Source organism: Typopeltis vanoorti, chromosome 22 (assembly GCF_054136105.1).
Source record: "Typopeltis vanoorti isolate ZY-2024b chromosome 22, IOZ_Tvanoo_1.0, whole genome shotgun sequence".
NCBI lineage: Eukaryota > Metazoa > Arthropoda > Arachnida > Uropygi > Thelyphonidae > Typopeltis > Typopeltis vanoorti.
The window spans coordinates 14,478,359-14,499,352 of NC_143570.1; the positions used below are offsets into that span (position 1 = coordinate 14,478,359).

The 20,994-nt window shown below is 34.2% G+C and overlaps 1 protein-coding gene across 1 annotated transcript in view; it reads left to right on the forward strand.

The window, feature by feature from the left end:
• LOC150094175 (uncharacterized) overlaps nucleotides 1–20,994 on the forward strand; it is a 108,898-nt gene that overhangs the window by 12,415 nt on the left and 75,489 nt on the right. Inside the window, exons 2-3 of the mRNA XM_090412415.1 lie at nucleotides 1,904–2,009; nucleotides 15,934–16,007. Of these exons, the coding sequence (XP_090268541.1) occupies nucleotides 1,904–2,009; nucleotides 15,934–16,007 (180 nt within the window). The remainder of the gene's footprint in view (nucleotides 1–1,903; nucleotides 2,010–15,933; nucleotides 16,008–20,994) is intronic.

Sequence of the window (20,994 nt, forward strand, 5' to 3'; positions counted from 1 at the left end):
TGTAGTGATCTTGCTGTATAAATGGTATAGCTACAAAATGAAATTTTTAGTGGAAGAACTGAATTTCCTTTAAGATAGAATTGATACTATGGGGATGATGGGACTTTACAATAGTTTTCTGTAGTGTGACTAGAATTTTCACTCAGGATAATTTAAGGGACATGTAATCTAGAGTTGAGACAGTTATTTAGACTGTACTTATTAACCACTTGCACGAAGTGGTTGCGAATGGAATGCTAGATTTTGCTTAACAGATCTGCAATGAGTTACAGGATTTAATGGAGGTCCTGTGGTAATATGTTCACATTGGTGGAACCATGCTATGCAAGCTTGTAATATTCTTTGTATTGTGCTGGGGGTTGGTATGTTTTTCATCAAATATCTAGAAGGAAAATGTATTTATTATTAATGATAGATGACATTGTCAATTTGGTAATACCATTGTTTTTGCAAAGTGCTAAAACTGGCTATGCCAGTCATGAGGAATTTTGGCTATCAAACTCTGATAAGAGTGGCCATCACCTGGTATTTTTATGAATGCTTAGTATTCTAGGTTAACTGGCATGAAATTTGCATTTCTTGATCAATGAAAGCTGGATTGTTTGACATAAGTACTTTCATGTTTAAAACAAAGTGGAAGCAAGTAAAATGCTGTCATTCTCAACATAAAACTTGTAGATTGTTTATCTCATCCACTTTTGTTACATTGATTTTTTGAAAAGTTGTTTTATACATGTATTTGTGTTTTTAAGAGTGAAATGTTTAAAAATGAGTTAAATTTATATACTTATGTATATGCATTTTACTCATTAAGAATTAAAATAAAAATGAATTAGAGCAAGAATTAGAAATAATGAATTGAAAATGTTTCTTGTGATATAATTTGTTATACACTGATCTCAGTTATCCAGCCTTCACATGAGCAGAAAATTGGTCAACTCATATGAATCTCAGGGTTATAAAGAACACCAAACATGTGAACCTTTGTCAAACCACTTTGTGTTTCCATTAAGCAAACTTTCTGTTTTGTCTGAAACAAAATTTCATTTACCATCTAAAGACATTCACAACATCCATCCTGTTGAAGAGTGGATATACTAGGAATTTGTGTGAAGTGGCCATTGGATGGGCAAGCATATTGTTGCCACTGGAACAGTATTTTGTAATTATATGCTCAATTCATCTACATCCTCATAAAAAATTAACAGAAAAAGTAAATCAGTTTTCAAATGTGAATGGATAATTGAGAGCTATATTTCTTGATTAAATAAGGAAAAAAATGTTATAAGTTTGAGTAATATTATAACCAGTACTTGTGCAAAAAAAGGGGGGGGGGAAAGATTGTTTAAAAATAAGATTTTGGTAAAATGGAACTATATTTTTAAAATGTTCAGTAGCAAGAGTATTATCTATTAGGACATTATTGTCTCATTCTGCAAATTTCATCCCTATCCAGCAGTTGAAGAATGTTCAGTTTTGTAATATTCATGAAATGGGTATTAAATGAATAAATACTTCAATATTCAACTATTCAAAGGAACCAATCTATTTCAAGTGCTACATCAGATTTTGATACATTTAAGCATATTTTGCAACTGGCTCGTAGAAAGGGAATAAATATCTTTGAGAATGAAAGTTTTGGTGAAAATCCACTGTAAAACATTGATTTCAGTTTACATAAGTAGTGACTATTATTATTGAGTCAATATCAAGAAGGGCTTAAACCTAATAACTCTCAGGATATGAACACATACCCAATTGTTTATTACAAAGTGACAACATTTAACAGCATTCATACTTGTACTAATGCTGCTAAGTTTTACTACATATTGTCTCTCTTCAAGTACTGGTTATAATTTTCATTTTATAAGCTTAGATAAATTCTGTGTAATATATTTTTTAGGCCTTACAGGATGAAGGTCTTGATCCAGAAGAGCATCTCTTTGAGGTTCCTGGAGAAGGAGGATCACCTGTTCTCAAGAAAACACCTGTTATCAAACGAGCAGGAAGTATGTAGAAATGCTTTCTTTATATATACAGTTCATGCTTTAATTATCTTAGGATATGCAAATCTATAAAATATTACTGTGGCTAGAGTAGTGAGTCTATTCTAGAGACCAAACATTTTTCATTCCTTTTTAGGCTTCCAGCAGGTAGGATAGAGGTATCTTACCAATTGGTGATGAACAAATCATTTGCCAAACATCCATACCATTTATGTTCGGTATTCTTTTCCTTTATAATATCGAAATAGGAAGTTTTTTGCAATGGTGGGTTAGTGGGATTCATTACTTTAAACTTTAGTGTAGGTATTTATGTTTGCATATAAAAGCAAACGTGGTGTGACATATGTACAGTCAAAACTGGTTGTGTGTAGACCCAACCCAGTGATATACTTTTTTTAAAAGTAAAATCTTTAGCTTTGTGTGTTTTAGTAGATATCATAAATACTGATTAGGTCTTATAATGTTCATTTATTGAAATAATTCCTTGTTCTGTAATGCCAACTTTAGCATTAAAAAGTGCCCTTTATTAAAAAATAGATTAAAATTCTCAAGGAGTGTGAGAAATGGTTTCTGGGCTGTTTTAGCTGAAGCTTGCTAGGTTCAGTGAAGTTGGCATGGCTTTTTCCTTTATATTTTGGTGCTATTTGCAAAAGTTTAGTTAAATGAATCAACTCTATGGTCTTTATACAGTTACATCAAATCCCTGATATGTGTGACTGAGGGGTGGAGGATGGGTGTATATGATAGTTTACATCATTGTCAACTTCCTATTGACAATTTTTCTCCCAGTTAATCTTATCTATTAGGATTGCGATATCAGCAGATCATATTATTACGTGATAATAATATGATCTCCCTTGTTGAGTCTTTGGACTCATCAAGGGAGGGCACCCACTTCGCAACTTGCCATCTCCACCACTCACTCAATCCACCAACTTCAGTGAACCACAACTACCATCATTAACACCATCTAATGGTAACCACCACTAGTATTTTCACAGACAATCACAAGCATGCATGCCCACGGTGGGATTCAAACCTGCAGCCTGTTGGCTGGAGAGCAGATATGCTAACCACTTAGCCAACCAGGCTGGCTGCTCTGGTTATTTTATATATTTTCTATATATTTTGGTCTTCTGGGTTTTTTTCTGCTATCCTGGTGAACAGTACCTTTTGATAACCTTTCCTTTTCCATTCTGTTTAGGTGACCATATCACCTTAGATAAGCTCTGAATATGTATTTCTGAATACTACAATGTAAAGTTCTTTCCAAATATCCTCATTTTTAATATAGTTCTGCTCAGTAATGCCATTGTTTAGTGTTCTAACTTTCCTCAGAACTGTAGTCTCCATACTTTGATCAAGTGTTTGGTTTCTAATCTAGCTCTCAGATCCATAAGTTAAAATTGGTTTGTACACTTGTATATAGCTAGTTTAGTGTTTTTACTTATTCTTTCTTATTCCCTATAAATTATTCATACATAATAGTGCTTCATGGTATGAACAACAAGAGAAAAAAATTTATTGAACTAATATTTTGCTGGTTTCTGCTTAGACCATAAAGTTCACAGCATTCAAGTAAAATCATAGAAACAATTCAAACTGTGACTGGGGAAAAAAAAAAAAAAACCTAATATCCTAACATTAGTGTCACGTAATCAGTCATGGTATCTGGTCTCAGAATAATTATCTCTCAGGGAGATAATTTCAGAAAATTCTGGTTTCTGCAAATTAACCATGGTTACCACACTCATAGAGAATGCCATGTTAGGACATTAGTACTTTTTTAGTTCCAATTTAAATGGTTCTTACAGTGATTTACTTGAATGCTGTATGCTTGTCAGTTATTTGTGCTTTGAAGATGCTGAGTAGAAAACCAGCAAAATATTAGAAAGCTCAATAAAATTTTTTCCTCATTTAGTTTTTATCCACATACCGGCCACTAAATTAGAAACCTTTATGCAAACTACTTGGTCATGTGTTCTAGGCAACTATTAATGAATGCTGCTGGTCAGTAATCGTCAATAGTATTGAACACAATGGGAAAAACAAAGGATCTTTTGGAGTTCAATGAAGAGCTTATTGTGGGTGCCTGAGCCACTATTTTTTCAAACATTGCTGATAAAATAAACCGTGGCTTGTCTAAGGGGTGTAACTATGATTGTAAGGCAATGTTAGGAATGAGATTGCCATCTTCTGAGAAGGCTTGTAGGACAGAGAACTTTCTGTGTGCAGCAATTGACCGAAGCATTTAATGAAGATTGTTTGCGACCCATATCTCGCCAAAATGTGCACAGGGAATTGAAGATTGGTTTGGCAGGTGTGTGCCTATACATAAACTAAAAGTTTCTAATTCGGTGGCTAGTATGCATATCTTGACATGCTTTATTCTAATTTTCCTGATTGAAATATGGAAATGCATTTCATTTTACTTAACTTAAAAATTGAGATATCAAAATCTGTATGTTTGCCAAACAATCCTTTATCTTTTTGAATTTCTGTGTAGCATTTATATACTAGGGGGTTCCACTCCCCTGGCTGGTAAGACAAAAAACATAAAAACGTTTCAAATTTTGGCTTATCTTTTTATATGTATAGAATATATATATAAAAAGATAAGTAAAACAGAATATTAGATTATTAAAATTTTTGGAAATATTATTTTGACTGACTTGACATCTATACTTGATTTACATGCAGACCAACCAAGACTTGCCAACCCTATTGACATGTAGGTGGTAATATGACTCAGATACATTTAGCACCACCTATTGTAAAATACATTGTACAAGAGCAAAAGAATAGAACTGATTACTTTTCCTATTCATGTTAAGTTACATCTTGCAAATGTTCGTTATATTTATTTCGGTTTATAAAAAAAGCCAACATACGCTCTCACAAAAAGAAACATAAATTGTCGCATTCGAGTCCAAAAATATGGTAGTATCCTGCACCAGGATCATTTAGCATTATCTGTTGTGCTATGCTTTGAACCCATTCAGTACTATCATTCACAGCAAACTGGCAGTCTATTCCACTCGAACCAAGAAATTAGTCCTCACACCCTTCTCAATTTCCAAGGATGTCTAGTTCTTTCACTACAAGTTCTGAAAATTTTCCTCTGTATCAATCCTGTAAAATCTTTCAGTAATTTGTATGACTCAGTCATATCATCCCTTTTCTCCCTATCAACTAATTTCTGTAACCTACTAATATTTAACCTATTCTCATAAGGTGAATTCCATAGACCTACCACTATCTTGATTAATTGCTTCTGGATCCCTTCCACCTCCTCATGCCTAAGGAACCAAAGTGGCCAGATCTGTGTTCATGGTAGTCAAGATGGGATATTATTATTATTAAGAGAGAGAGACATCTAGGGAGTCAAGGACTCATCGAGGAAGGCCACATACTACATGCACCAGCTATCATACTTATTCTTGAATTTATTCACACAGCTTTCACACACATCCAGTGGCAATCCATTCCAATCATGCACTATTCTGTGAGAGAAATTTAGTCCTCACCCCCATTCTTAGCTGCATTCATTCTCAGCCTCCAAGAATCCCATCTTGTCCTCTCCCCACCCTCTATAAAATGAAAAATTCTATCAACTGAAATCCCGTATGACCCTTTCAGAAGTTTGTAAGTATATTATTATTGTTATGTGACACCTCCAAGTAGTGTACAAAGACTGTCGAGGAAGAGCACCTACTCTACAACTGTCTCCACCACTCAATCCACCAACTACAGTGAACCTCATCTACACCAACGCAGTCTACTGCCCAACATCACCACTAGTATTTTCACAGACAATCGCAAACATCCATGCCCACTATGGGATTCGAACCTGCAGTGTTTTGGCTGGAGTGTATCCACTCTCCAAGATCCCTGCCCCGATTAGTTCTAGTATAATCCTACCAATATGATACGATGTTGGATATCTAATCACGCCAAAGTGCCTGACTTTCCATTTACTGATATTCATTTTCCCATGTAGACAATTCCAGCCTATTCATATCATTCTGCAAGTACTCGGCCAATGATAGAGGGATGACATGCCAACCAGGCTGGCATATCATCCCTCTTTCTCCCATTTGCTAGTATCTACAGTCTACAAATTCTTGATCGGTCTTCATAATCAGTATTCCACAATCCTGATATCATTTTTAACACTTTCCTTTTCACTCTCTCTCTACTGTATCAGAATCAATGGAAACCAGGAGATCAGACCTGTGCACAATATTCCAAGTGAGTTCTTATCAAGGTGTTGTCAAGAGAATCACAGGACAACTCGCAACCATTTGTTGATGAAGGCTGCTAAGCCTTCATCTTGTTTTCAATTTGTTTCATTTTTTTCTTCAATAATGTTTGTATAGTAGAGTCTACAATTTACTTGTGAAAGCTGCGCAACGTTAATTATTTTAAACTTTCTTACTTACTATTCTTTTCAATATGATATCCATTTTTATCCTACTTAGTACTAAGTAATGGTCACTTCCAATTTCAAATCCTCTCTGGACTCTTATATTATTATTAAGAGCGGCCTCCAGGGAGTCATCGAGAAAGGCCACATACTACACACACACACACACACACACACACACACACACACACACACACACACAAACAAGTGATCATACTTATTCTTGAATTAATTTACACTGCTTACACTCACAACATCCAATGGCAATCCATTCCAATCATGTACCACCCTATGAGAGAAAAATCTAGCCCCCTCCCCCAGCAGCATTCATTCTTAGCTTCCAACGATATCTCTTAAATCCATCCTCCATAAATTTCTTAACATAATTTAGGAAAAGTAAAGGAATTACTAATTCTAGTTTTGATGAAGAGTGGCCATAGAAATGTCTTTATTATTATTATGTATGCTCTTCTAGGGAGTCTAGGAACACATTGAACTCTGATAATCAAAGAGATATGAATACCTATCATATCTCTCTTTGAACACATTCACCAAAGAATCACATCTAATAGTAGTCCATTCCACATATTCACCATGAAAACCAGTGGAATAAAACTTCTTTAATGGCAGCTGTTGGCATTGGCCCTTTTTCCCCTACCATCCTCTTCTTCAGGTGAAATTTCTCTTTTTTTGAAAATTATGGAGACAACTACTGTGTTTGAATAAAAACTTTAGTTTAATATAACTAAAATCTACATTCGACGTTTCGACCTTTATGTCAAGGTCTGGAGCATACAACTATACACAGAAAACAAGCTACATTACAATCTTCCATCATTTGAAATCCTGTATGACTTTCAGAAGTTTGTAAGTCTCAATCATATCATCTCCTCTTTTTCCTGTTTGCTAGTGTCTGCAGTCTATAAATTCTCAATCTGTCTTCATAATCACTATTCCACAATCCTGATATCATTTTTAACATTCTCCTTTGAACTCTTTCCAATATATTAATATCACAACAGAAACCAGACCTGTGCATAATAGTCCAAATGAGGTCTTATCAAGGCCTTGTAAAGAGGCAAAATGACATCCTTATCTTTACATGTGAATGTTCGTTTCAGCATTGCAATTGTCTTTTAAGTTGTGTTTGCAGTCTTTGCCACATGGCCCTAAACTTCAACTTCTTATCTACTAACAATCCAAATTCCCTACCCTGATCAGTTTCTTTTAACATAATACTACATTGGATATCTAATCATGCCAAAAAGCATGAACTTTAATTTACTGACATTCATTTTCCCATGCTGACAATTCTAGCCTATTCAAATCATTCTGCAAGTACTGCATATCAGCTGCATTCCTGATTACCTTACCTATCTTTGCATCATCAGCAGCAAAGAGCTGTATGTTGCTTGTCAAATCCTTCCCTCATATCGTTAATGTACAGATTGAATAACAGTGGACCAAGGACTGATCTTTGTGGTACACCACTGGTGTACCACGAGGATCTTGCAGACTCACTCCCTCCCATATATCACTTATTGATATCTGTCAGCCATCCTCTTATCCACACTAATATTTTATAATCCAAGCCCATGTTCTCCACTTTATGTAATGCAGATAGAATACTATGCTGTATTCTATCAGAAGCCTTAGCAACATCCAAAAGTATCATGGTGTATTCGCTAAAACATGATCTTCCTTAGTAAACCCATGCTGTTCATTGCAAAGTAGATTCACTGTCAATCCATTTCTGAATGCAAGCCCTAACCAATTTTCAGAAATAAAAAAAAAGGGAAGGAGTAAATATTTAAAAAAAAAAATTTTTTTTAATAAATTAAAAAAATAAAAAATGATGGTACAACATGACAAAATTTCATGCCGGCTGGGGCGTTGCCCGGTTAAACAAGGACCCCGTTGTTTTCGCCAGGGAACCAGGGCGAACAGGAAAAAGTCAGCTACTGGAACAAATCTGAAAACAAACCCCAACTCAACATCACCAGAGTAAAAGATTGGTACTATCAACGTAAGAAGCCTGAATGGCAAAGAGATGGAGCTAGCTGAGGAATTAGATACGTACCAGATCGACATAATAGGGGGTGACTGAAACAAAAAAGACCAAAACAGGTGAGATCTTTCTGAGCAATAAATACAAAATGTTATATTCAGGCAATGGCAATCAAGGAAAAAGAGTAGCCATAGTATTCAACACAAAATACGAAGCTAATCTTCTTGAATGGCAGTCAGTCTCAAGTAGAGTAATGTGGACAAATATGAGAATAGGGAACTGGACAATGAGACTTATTTGTGCCTATGGTCCCACAGAAGGTTCTACTAAGGTAGAGGTGGAGGAATTTTTTGAGGCTTTAGAAAAAGCAACTGACACAATGAAAAAGGAAAAGTTGGTCCTTGTTGGGGATCTAAATAGCAGAGTAGGAAATGATTGTGAGACATAAAAAATATTTTGAGAAAATTTGGAGAAAAGAGCAAAGCTAATAATATGGCAAATATCTGTTGGATTTCTGCTCAGGACATGGACTGGTTATTACTAACACCATGTTCCAACATAAAAATGTGCACAAATTCACATGGAGAGAAGAGGCTAGGAATAAGAAAAGTCTCATTGACTATGTTATTGTTGATAGTGATGTTTTCTCCCTTGTGCAGGACACCAGAGTGTACAGAGGATTTGAAATTGGAAGTGATCACTATTTAGTCTTGAGCAGGATAAAATTGAATTTCATATTGAAAAGAATAACGTGTAAGAAAGTTTTAAAGCGAATAAAAGTTGAGCAGCTTTCAGATGTGAACTGTAGACTAAAATACACAAAGATTATTGAAGAAAAAATGAAAGAGTTTGAGAACAGGAATCAAACCTTGGAGATTCGGTGGCAAACTGAAGAAAACATTGATTGATTCTGCCAGAGAGGCATATGATGAGGTTGTCGGCAAGGATAAAAAGAACTCCCTGGTGGACATAGGAAGTTAAAGAGGCAGTGAAGGAAAAGAAGAAAGCATATCAAAAGTTCCTGGCAAATAAGTCAGCTTGTGCTCTTAGAGAATATAGAGACATGCAAGAATGCTAAACACCATGTAAAACTAGCTAAACAAAAGTCAAGGGAGGACTTTGGCAAGAATATAGAAAATAAATATCAAGAAGGTGGCAAAATATTCTGGAAGTTGTTGAAGCTTAGGAATGGAGGAAAGAGTGCTGTAAAAGGAGTTAGAGAAGATAAAGGATAAAGGTGACATGAAAACTGGAAAAAAAAATATCCTTGAAGTATGGAGTAATTACTTTGAAAAACTGCTAAATGAAACAAACAGTGATGACAGCACAGTGGTAAAAAACACTCAACAGGCATGCAGGCAGGAACACATATCCATACTTGAAGTAGAAAAAGCCATCAAAGGCTTGAAATGTGGAAAGACAGCTAGAGTAGATGATATTCGACCAGAAATGCTGAAGTATGGTGGTATAAGAGTCTTACAGTGGCTGCACTGCATAGCTCAGAAAGCCTGGACAGAGGGACGAATTCCTGATGATTGGAGTAGAGCTCTCATAGTACCCATATATAAAAAGGGAAATAAAACTGAATGTGAGAATTACAGAGGTATTTCCCTACTGAGTGTTCCTGGCAAAATCTATACAAGTATACTTAAGAATCGGTTGAGAAGAATTGTGGAAGAAAAGCTGGGTGAAGAACAAGCTGGATTCAGGTCAAATGGGTGCTGTCAGGATCAGATCTTCACTTTACGACAAATAGTCGAGAAAGCATGGGAATATAACAAAGATCTGTATTTAAGTTTTGTCGATTTGGAAAAGGCATATGATAAGGTGCCAAGAGAGAAGCTATTCAATATGCTGCAGTTATATGGTATCAATGGGGCATTATATCAAGCAATACTTAGTCTTTATTTGAGTTGTAAGTCAGCAGTTAGAATTGAAGGAAGTACAGGAAGATGGTTTAATGTTAAATCTGGTGTGAGACAAGGATGTACATTATCCCCTCTGTTATTCATTATCTATATGGACCACATTATGAAGGAAAGTGGTATTAAATATATCAAAATTGGAGATGTTAATGTGAGCTCTTTGCTTTATGCGGATGATGTTATACTTCTAAATAAATCCGCAACAAGTCTGCAAGATTCTCTGACTAAATTGAATAGCTTTTGTAATAGATATGGTATGAAGGTCAGCAATAAAAAGACAAAGATAATGAAAATAGGCAGAATCATTGAAAATGTCAACTGTGTTGTGAATGGAGAACCTGTGGAACAAGTAAAACATTTCTGCTACTTAGGCACAATTTTTACTGAAGATGGTAAATTAAATATAGAAATAGACAATGGAATCAGCAAAGTTGGTATGTGGGAAGTCAATTGAATAAATTCATATGGAATAAGAGAGAAATTAGTTGGAACACTAAATTAGCTGTATACAAGACAGTGTTCAAACCAGTTTTAACTTATGGATCTGAGAGCTGGGTCAGAAGTAAAACACTTGACTAAAGACTACAGACCGCAGATATGAGAGAGTCCTGAGAAAGATTATAGGTGTGAACAGATGGCATCAGTGGCAATATCATATTAAAAACGAGGATATTAGGAAAGAACTTGACATTGTCTGCATCCAGGAATGCGTTAGCAGAGCCAATCTCAGGTGAGATTAGCGAGGAAAGATTAGCAAAACAAGTGTTCTCTGCCAGGTTGGCAGCAAAACGATCCAGAGGAAGACCAAGATATAGGTGGATTGATACGGTACAAAGTGTCTGAGATGATAGAAATATAAGATCTGATAATGTTGGAGTCTTGATAAGTAACAGACTGATTTGGAGGAAAATTGTAGATAGGAAGTTAGTAATGATATAATTTTTTCATGTAGTATTATCATATCCTGTACACCCCTTGTGGGTACATGGCAGGAATTTGATGATGATGAGGAGGTGTAAATATGTGAATTAAGCATATCCAGTTCCTCTGGAGCAAGAATTATTCAGCTTGTTGCTCAATTGCAGAAGAATAAGCATTTTGCAAAAGCATATGCAAATACTGGTTATTTAAAACAGCTGCTTATGAGATGAGAAAATTGCTGATATATTAAATTGGTTAGTGATAAGGTTTGAGGTGGAGATGGTATATCTTCCTTCGTTATAAAATGTATCTCAAGATAATGAATCCATTTGTGATTGTTTACGATGTGTAATGGTGCCTGGGAGCTTTCTTTTAATTGGAAACTTGAAGACTTATTTCATAAGTGCATTTCATCACATAATGTAAAATGGTAGACCAATAAGTCTTAGTGATATAACAAAGTAATGGAAAAATTGCAATTTGTATCTAGGATATGCGATATGCTTGACAGAGTTCACTTATTGAAGAGAACAGCATGATTTCATCAGTTACTGCTTACTGTTCGTATGTTATTTCAAAAGAAATGGTTTAAGGAAATGGCTGTGTTTTTTATGGGTTTAACATAAGAGCTTATTGATCAAAATGCACCAGGTTGATATTCATGATTATCTAGTGTGGATGAGACATTGGTTTATTGATATTCCATGTGAAGCATGGAGTAACCACAGTTGTCATTGTCAGAGCTGGTTTCAATATTCCCAAATTCATTTAGGTTTACTTACTGAGATCTCCCTTTTAAAGATGTAAAGTTGGGCAGTTTACTTTTTCACATGGCCCCAGTACTTAAAATATTGGAAGAGTGGATGACGAAGTGGTGTGAAAAAATGCAAGTATATCTGATTTGGTAAGAAGATAATTGGTAAGATTTGGTAAGAATATTCAGTGGATAAAAGTGGAAAAGAAACATTTTAGAAATTTAATAAATCCAAAGATTTGTGTGTGTGTTGGGGGGGGGGGCATTGGATAATAATTTCAGAAATCGTATTGGTTAGATATCTAACAATGCTCGGCATATCATAGGATTAAATAAATTTCTCTACTTATAAGAGAAAGTTTTAATTCCATTATACAAACCATTCTTCTGGCTGAATATTTTGGTTATGGTTCCCAGCCTTACTCAACAAGGTTTTAATGAATACTGAAGAAATCCAAGAGTATATTCAGAGATTTTAGGAGATGGAAGTTTTCATTTAATTTTCTTAAAATTTAGGGCATAAGGGAGAGGTGGCAATGATTTACTATATCTCTACCAGTCTAGCATAGGATATAATAAAAATGAAGAGTTTGAACAAATATACAAGTTTATTTTTTACTGCATGACTAGAAAATAATTCCTATCAGTTATATAAATGGTCAATAAATAAGAGATTTTGAATTTTGCTAATGTACAGATTTTGTTATTACTAAAATATGAACTGTAAATGTTGAAGATTTTATTTAGTAATTAAGGGTGTATCCATTTTGGAATAATATTGAAGTATGATTTTGGTCATACTTAAGATTCTTCCAAGGAAGGACAAGTGGAGGAATTTTTTGAATTAGAAGAGGCAGCTGACATAAAGAATATGGAAAAATTGGTCCTTGTTAGAGATCTGAACAGTAGAGTAGGAAATGAATCCTACCAGGCATATTGGAACATTTTGGGAAAATTTGGAGAAAGGGTCAAAATTAATTAATATTTACTGGATTTCTGCTCAGGATACGGACTAGTCATTACCAATCAAGTTTCGCCATAAAGATGTGCACAAGTTCACATGGAGAGAAGACACAAGAAAATAGAAAAAGCCTCATTGGCTATGTTGATATTGTCATGATCGTTCAGGATACAAGAGTGTACACATGATTTGAAATTGGAAGTGATTATTACTTAGTACTAAGCAAGATAAAAATGGATATTACATTGAAAAGAACCGTATGTAAGTAAGTTTTTAAAATAAAGTTGAGCAACTTTTGCAAGTAAATTGTAGACTTGACTATACAAACATTATTGAAGAAAAATGAAACAAATTGAAAACACAAGGACCTTGGAGTCTCAGCAGTGAACTGTGAAGAAGACATTAATTCAGCTAATGAGGTATGTGGTGACGTCTGCAAGGATAGAAAAATAAGAACACCATGGTGGATGCAAGTTAAAGAAGCAGTCCTGGAAAAGAAGAAAGTGTACCAAAAGTTCCTAGCAAATAAGTGAGCAGATGCCCTAAAAGAATACATAAAAATGTAAGAGAGAGCTAAGCAGTGTGTAAAAGTAGCTAAACAAAAGTCACGGGAAGACTTAAGAATATAGAAAATATCAGTAAGCTGACAAAATATGCTGGAGGCTATTGAATAAGTTTAGAATCGACAAAAGAGTACTGTAAAACGAATCAAAGATGATAACGGTGACATGAAAACTGAAGATAATGATACCTAGATGTCTGGAGTAATTACTTTTTGAAGACTGTTAAATGAACCAAGCAGCGACGAACCATACTAGAAAATCTTCAAGAGGAATGCAAAGAGGAGAGCATGTATATATGTTAATACTTGAGGTAGAAAAAGCCTTCAACTTGAAATGTGGAAAAGCAGCTGGAATAGATGGCATTTGACCAGAAATGCTTAAATATGGAGGAATAAAAGTTTTGCATTGGCTACACTGCATAATTCAGAGGGCCTGGTCAAAAGGTTGAATTTCCAGTGATTGGAGTAGAGTTCTCATAGTAATAACCACCTATAAAGAAGGGAATAAAACTGAATGTGAGAATTAAAGAATTTCTTTACTAAGTGTTCAGGTAAGATTTATGCAAGGATACTTGAAAAGAGGTTAAAAATGATTGTGGAAGAGAAACTTGGAGAAGAACAAGCTGGGTTCAAGCCACTGTCAAGATAAGGTTTTCACTTTAAGACAAATAGTTGAGAAATTGAGGGAATATAACAAGGAAGGCATACAACAAGGTGTTCAGAGAAAATCTTTTCCAAATTCTTCAATTATGTTGGGTGAATGGAACATTATATATATATAGTTATATTTAAGTTCAAGAATGGAAGGAAATACAGGAAGGTGGTTTGTAAAATCAGTAATAAGAGAGGAATGCTTATTATCTACACTCTTACCATCTATATGGATCATTTATGAAAGAAAGTGGCATCAAGTTTGATATTAGAACTGTGGTGTCAAACAGCTCTTTGCTTTATGCAGATGTACTCCTAAACGCATCTAGTCTGTCTCCAAGATTCACTAATTAAATTGAATAAGAGCTGTAATAACATGGCATTAAAAATCACCAATAAAAAGATCAAAACTATGAAAAATAGGCATGGGCATAGAAAACTTCAACTGCATTCTGAATTGAGATCCTATAGAACAAGTAAAATATTTCAGCTATTTAGGCAGTTTTTAGTAAGGATGGCAGGTTAAATTTAGAAATAGACAACAGAATAAGCAGTGCTTGGTATGGTGGGTAGCCAGCTAAACTACACTGTTTCACGACAATATTTGACTTCTCACAAGTAATAGATTGTTGATAGATTTATAATGTAAACTTGTTCTGTCATAGTAACCTGAACACCCCTTGTGAGTACATATCAGTAAAGTGATGATGATTTTGATGGATCCTATAGCTCTAAAATGGTTCATGACAGCACCGTTCAAATAACAGGTCTAAAGGGCAGATGAAAGTAAATCACCAGTTTTGCATAGTAGTTTCAAATTACAAGCAAGACTGTTCCCATTATAGCATGATCCCAACTATAATTACCAAATGATTTCTCAGTTCTCTGCTCACAGCTAGTATCAGATGCTACCAATTTGTTAGTTAGCTTTCTAACAATTACACAATGCATTTACTAATTTATGCCTTGCATCTGCTTCCCCCAGCTTTTTTTAGGTATTTTAGATATTTCCATTACAAAGGAAATTATGTTTCACTATTAGTATTTTCTGTATCAAATGCATTTGTTGGGATCTGAAATGTACACAGTATGGTAATTATATTGATCGTGATTATTATGAGATCTTTAACTGCCTTTTGTTTGCTGTAGTGCTTCATAGTAATGTTCAATATAATCAACATTTTATTGTGTTAGCAGATGTAAGCATTCTGTTGTAATGATTTTGATAGTGAAGGAGAGATGTAAAATGCAGATTTAACTGCAGTATACATAGGTGATACATGAAGTTTTAAATGATCCTTTAATCCTAGTTTTTTTTAAAAGCGGTCAATTTTATAGGGATTAATTTTTAGAAAGGATCTTAGCTGTGGTCTGAGATCTGCTAGTAGTTTCATGCAGATTATTATTAAATGTTGTAATTCATTGATGTTATACATCATGTAAACCTGTAGACTTTTTTCCATATATGAGTAAGCCATTATACAGTAAATCTAATGTCAAGCAAGTAGTTACTAGCAATCACAGCTAGCTCATGTTTGAATCATTTTATGTTTGACTGAATGCTTATTTCCATGTGTTAAGCTTGAATCCTTGTCTTTTCAAGTAGTGCATTTCTTACATAACTGTTTTTTGCTTTGCAATGTAAAAACGATTGTTGCATATATTCAACACTATGCATAAAACTATAAGTAGTTAAATTAATTTATATAACTATTTAAGGAAAATTAAGTAAAGAAAATGCAGATGGACAAGAAGATGATGAAGATTATAAAGGTGACTCAGAAGATGAGAAGGTAAATATTCTAAATCTTTCATATAATATTTAAAAAAAATTCATTCTCTCAGTTTTTAATGTCTCATCAGAAAGCTATATTTAAAAAAAAGCTGAGTTAATTTTTCGCCCTAATATTTTAAGTATATTGTTTTTATCCAGTATGGTAAAACAGTTTCATATGGAATGTATGCTGCTTGGATATAATGCCAATTGTCTTATAGGAAAACTTCATATTTCCCTAGTATCCTATAACATACAGCATATTCCCATTTCTGTTCAGGTGATCTATTCCAATTGTCTATATTTCACTATCACTATTTGCAAGAATTGTCATCTAGCATTTCAGTATAGTTGACACTTTTATGGACCACTATGGTGCAACATTCATTCCACATGGTTTAATATCACTACTTATGGTATTATGGCTTTGCCAATGAGTTTTATTATACAATGAAACCTGTGGAGAATTCATGACTAAACAAACACACGTAATAACCACAGTAATAAGTAAATATTTCATCCTAAGATACTTAGGATGAAAAAACTTATTTCGTGTGTTTGTTTAGTTGCCGATGAGTAGTTCAGCATCTCTGTGAAGTTAGCCTCCAGTAAGCCCTCAGTAAACTTAAAGCCACTTAAGTGACTTTTTTTAATAATGTATGGTGGATTATTACTTGCACTGTACATTATTGGAATATGGGATGTGCATTCTGCTTCAATATGTATGAAGGTTTGTGTGAAAACTCACTTGGTCTATCTTGTGGGTAAAATATGTGGGTAACCCTCGTATAGTGCAGTCTACAAATTGTAGTAACCTTTGTTCAATGCGGTATTTATACAACGTGGTTTTGATAAAAACACAGTCTAGAAATTGTAGTAGCCTTTTATCTTTTCATATTTTTCACCGCACGACTTAAAAATCAAATTTTATCTTTGTTAAATTTGTGTCTGCCTGTATCCCGCATGTAATTATAAGTAGCAAATTTATATCAGGGGAAACTTCCTTTAGCACGCATGTACATCAATTGTATGCTGTATAAAGTGTTTATTGTTGAAAATTTCTTCATTTCTGCCAGGAAAGTGCATTAAAAATCATGAGTGTTATCTCAAGCTAAGCACTTTATTTTCTGGTGAGTTGTATACATAATTAATATGTAATGCTTTTTTATGCAAAAAAAAATATTTTTATAGTAATGGCCACAAATTGCATTGAAAGGGGAAAAAAATGAATATTGTAAAGAAAATTCGTCTCGAAGAAAAAAATTAAAATCATGGATTGGTTGAAAAATGGAGAAAAACCAGTTGTTGTAAGGACTTTGAATTTAAATGAATCAACAATTCAAACAATTAAACACAATTAACATAAAATCCGAGAAAGTGTTTATTGCTGGGTGAACGGTAAGTGCAAAAGCTCCTTTCTCTTAGAAAAATGAAGAAATCTCTAATGATTTGGAAAGAAGATGCACTCAAAAGAAAATTCCTTTGGATGGAAATCTTATTAAACAAAAAACTCTCAAAGTTTATAAACATTTATAATGCAGACCAGGTGTTCAATGCTGATGAATCCGGGTTATATTGGAAAAAAAATGCTAAAACGCACCTATATTTTGAAAAATGAAAGATCAGCTCCTGGATTCAAAGTTTCCAAAGACAAAATTACTCTACTGTTTTGTAGTAATGCATCAGGTGATTACATGACAAAACTAATGTTTATTAACCAATCCTCAAATCCTCGTGCTATGAAAGATTAAAATATGCACTTTATTTTATTTTCCCTAAAACATTTATGCATTACATGCAATGAAGCTTAATTACAATTTGTAATTTTTATACTATGTATTTGTGTCATAGTTTGTTTTCTTAATTTACTTGAATTATCTGAATTAAATAAAAATATTTTTTTTGTTGGATATGTTGTTTATAATTTAAAAAAAAAAAAAATATTTTGGAACATATCCCTACTTTTTTTTTGTATGTGATCTTGAGTCTCGCATAACGCGATTTATATAACGCATAATTTCTATGGAACCTAACATCTATGTTATACGTGGGCTATCTGTATATGAAAACAAAGTATATATGAATGTCATTGTGGAATTTTTTGTTTTCTAGCAAAAAAAAATTTTTTTTTCTCTTTATACATTGAAGTTGAAGCATATTAATCTCCAAAATTTGTTCAGACATGTTTATGGTCATAGTTCAAAAATACTTAGCTCTTTTACACTTAAAGAAAATGGAAACCCTAAAATAAGAAAGTTATTATAGTTTGTTTAAGTTTAATAATAAACTTTTTTTTAATGCTTTTCTCTGTCAATGTTATTTAGCACTTCTTATTTTGTTCATATTTTGTTGGAAGAGCAATGTGATCTGCAATGCTTAAAGAATATTGATTTCTTTGATGTTAACACCATATTTTACTCCATGATACATTCCTAAAAGATTCTATCCAGTGTAACAAAATAATTTGAGTGATATCAGATCTTGCCTTACTCTTACTACTCACAACAGTGAGTAGTTAGGAGTAAGGCAAGTAAGGAGTAAGGCTTTTTAAAAACATCAGAACTTAAAGTTCTGATGTTTTTAAAAAGGGATATATGTTGTGTGATAGTTGTTTATAATGCAAGAAACCATATCTACTCAGTTAAAAATGTGTATTCATGTTTATATGTATTTAACTTTTATATCATATTCTTGCCATTAAGTGAAGAAATAATGCATGTTACACAAAATCTGTTAATGTTGAAAGTTTATTTTTCACTTGGTTAGAGTATAATAAAATTAATTTAATCCTTTATCCAAGTGAGAGCAAACAAAGTTTGCGCCTGAAAGTATCTTCAGGACTGGGGTAAGGTGGTACAACACCAGGGCAAAGGTGGAGCAAGCTACCAACAATCCTATCTCAGTATCTCCTATAATGCAAAACACATCTCCTTGCAGATATGTCTAATGTTATGCATTAAGGGAAGGGTCACTACCCAGACTAGTTTCGACCTTTATTGAGGTCTCTTCAGTGGGAGCCAGGCCATTAACAGGTCATCACCATTAGCAGGTGATGACCTGTTAATGCTTCTGCCTGGTATCTCCACTTGGGCCTGGCTCCCACTGAAGAGACCTCAATAAAGGTCGAAACTAGTCTGGGTAGTGACCCTTCCCTTAATGCATAACATTAGACATATCTGCAAGGAGATGTGTTTTGCATTATAGGAGATACTGAGATAGGATTGTTGGTAGCTTGCTCCACCTTTGCCCTGGTGTTGTACCACCTTACCCCAGTCCTGAAGATACTTTCAGGCGCAAACTTTGTTTGCTCGCACTTGGATAAAGGATTAAACTAATTTTATTATAAAAATCTGTTAATGTTATCACAAAATATTCAGTGCAATAAATCTAAGAACAACAAGATATTCAGATGTATGCTATAAAGTGTCATTCTTTTTAAATGCAACCATCTGTGTGCCAGATTCAAGCTATAACAATTAAGATCTTAAGAGGAAAACTTAAAATTCCTGACAACATCCCTTCCCCTTGGGAGGGGTGTACAAGATCTTATGATTGTAATTACTGACTTTCTATCAACAATTTTCCTCCAAATCAATCTCTTACCTGTCAAAACTCCAACATTATGAGATCTTATATTTCTGTCTTCTAAGTCACTTTTTATTGTATTAATCCACCTACATCTTGGTCTTCCTCTGGGTCTTTTTCCTGTCATCATGGCAAAGAACACTTTAGCTAATTTTTCCTCTCCCATTCTGTTGTGGCCATACTACTTGAGATTAGATCTGTTAACCTCCTGAATGCTAACAATGTCAAGTTCTTTCCTAATATCCTTGTTTTTAATATGATACTGCCATTGATGCCATCTGTTCAGTCTCCTAATCTTTCCCAAGGCTCCTATTTGGCATCTTGTCATATGCCTTTCCCAGATCTACAAAACCTAAATTTAGATTCTTGTTATATTACCATGATTTCTCAATAATTTGTCTTAAAGTGAAAATCTTATCCTGGCAACCTCTAGCTTGAAATCAGTTTTTTTTTTTTTTTTTTTTTTCAAACTTCACAATTTTTCATAGCCGTTTTTTAAGAATATTTGCATAAATCTTAGCAGAAACATTCACTAGAAAAAAATTATGTAATTCTCACATTCAGCTTTTTGCAAATGGGTATTATGAGTGTTCTACTCCAATCACCTGGAATTTGACCTTCTGACCAGACCTGAATTATGCAGGATAGCCCTTGTTAAAATTTTTATGCCTCCATATTTTAGCATTTTTGGAAGAATATCAGCTACTCCAGCTACCTTTCCACATTTGTAATAGCTTTTTCTATTTCAAGCACAGATATATATACAGGGTGTTCGGGATAAATTTGACAGTTTCGTAAGGAAAAAGAAAATCTTCTTTGTATCTATTAAATTTAATGAATTGACAAAAAAACATTACAGGCAGAGTAAATTACAATACTATCAACAAGATTTACTCAAAATAACCACCATTAGCATCGATCACAGCTTCAATTCTGCTTCGGAACCTCGAACAAGCTGATGCTACAGTCTCCCTGGGAAGGGCCGCAAAAACTGTTTTAATTTTATCCATTAACTGGGCTTTTGTATTACTGGAAGTGCGATTGGTGTCTTTTTCAACTGCGCCCCATACAAAATAATCCATGGGGTTAAGGTCTGGGGAGTTTGGAGGCCAAACATTTGGACTGGTGAAGTCGTAGAAATTTTCAGACAACCATTTTTGACTTTTCCCAGAGGTGTGGCAAGGGGCCGAATCCTGCTGCCATACATACGGCCTACCATTGGCTACCCTTGTTATCCAGGGCTTGACTACAGTTAGCAACTCCACGAACAAAGCCCGAATTCCAATGCCAGGGTTCTTCAACACCTGTTCCTGCAGATTTGCGAGGAATTCTGCTGTAAGAACGCAATCAGATCGTCTGCTAGGGATCTTTCTTCTTGCTACATCCTCGTAGTCACCATTGCAAGTCTCTAGTTCATGCCT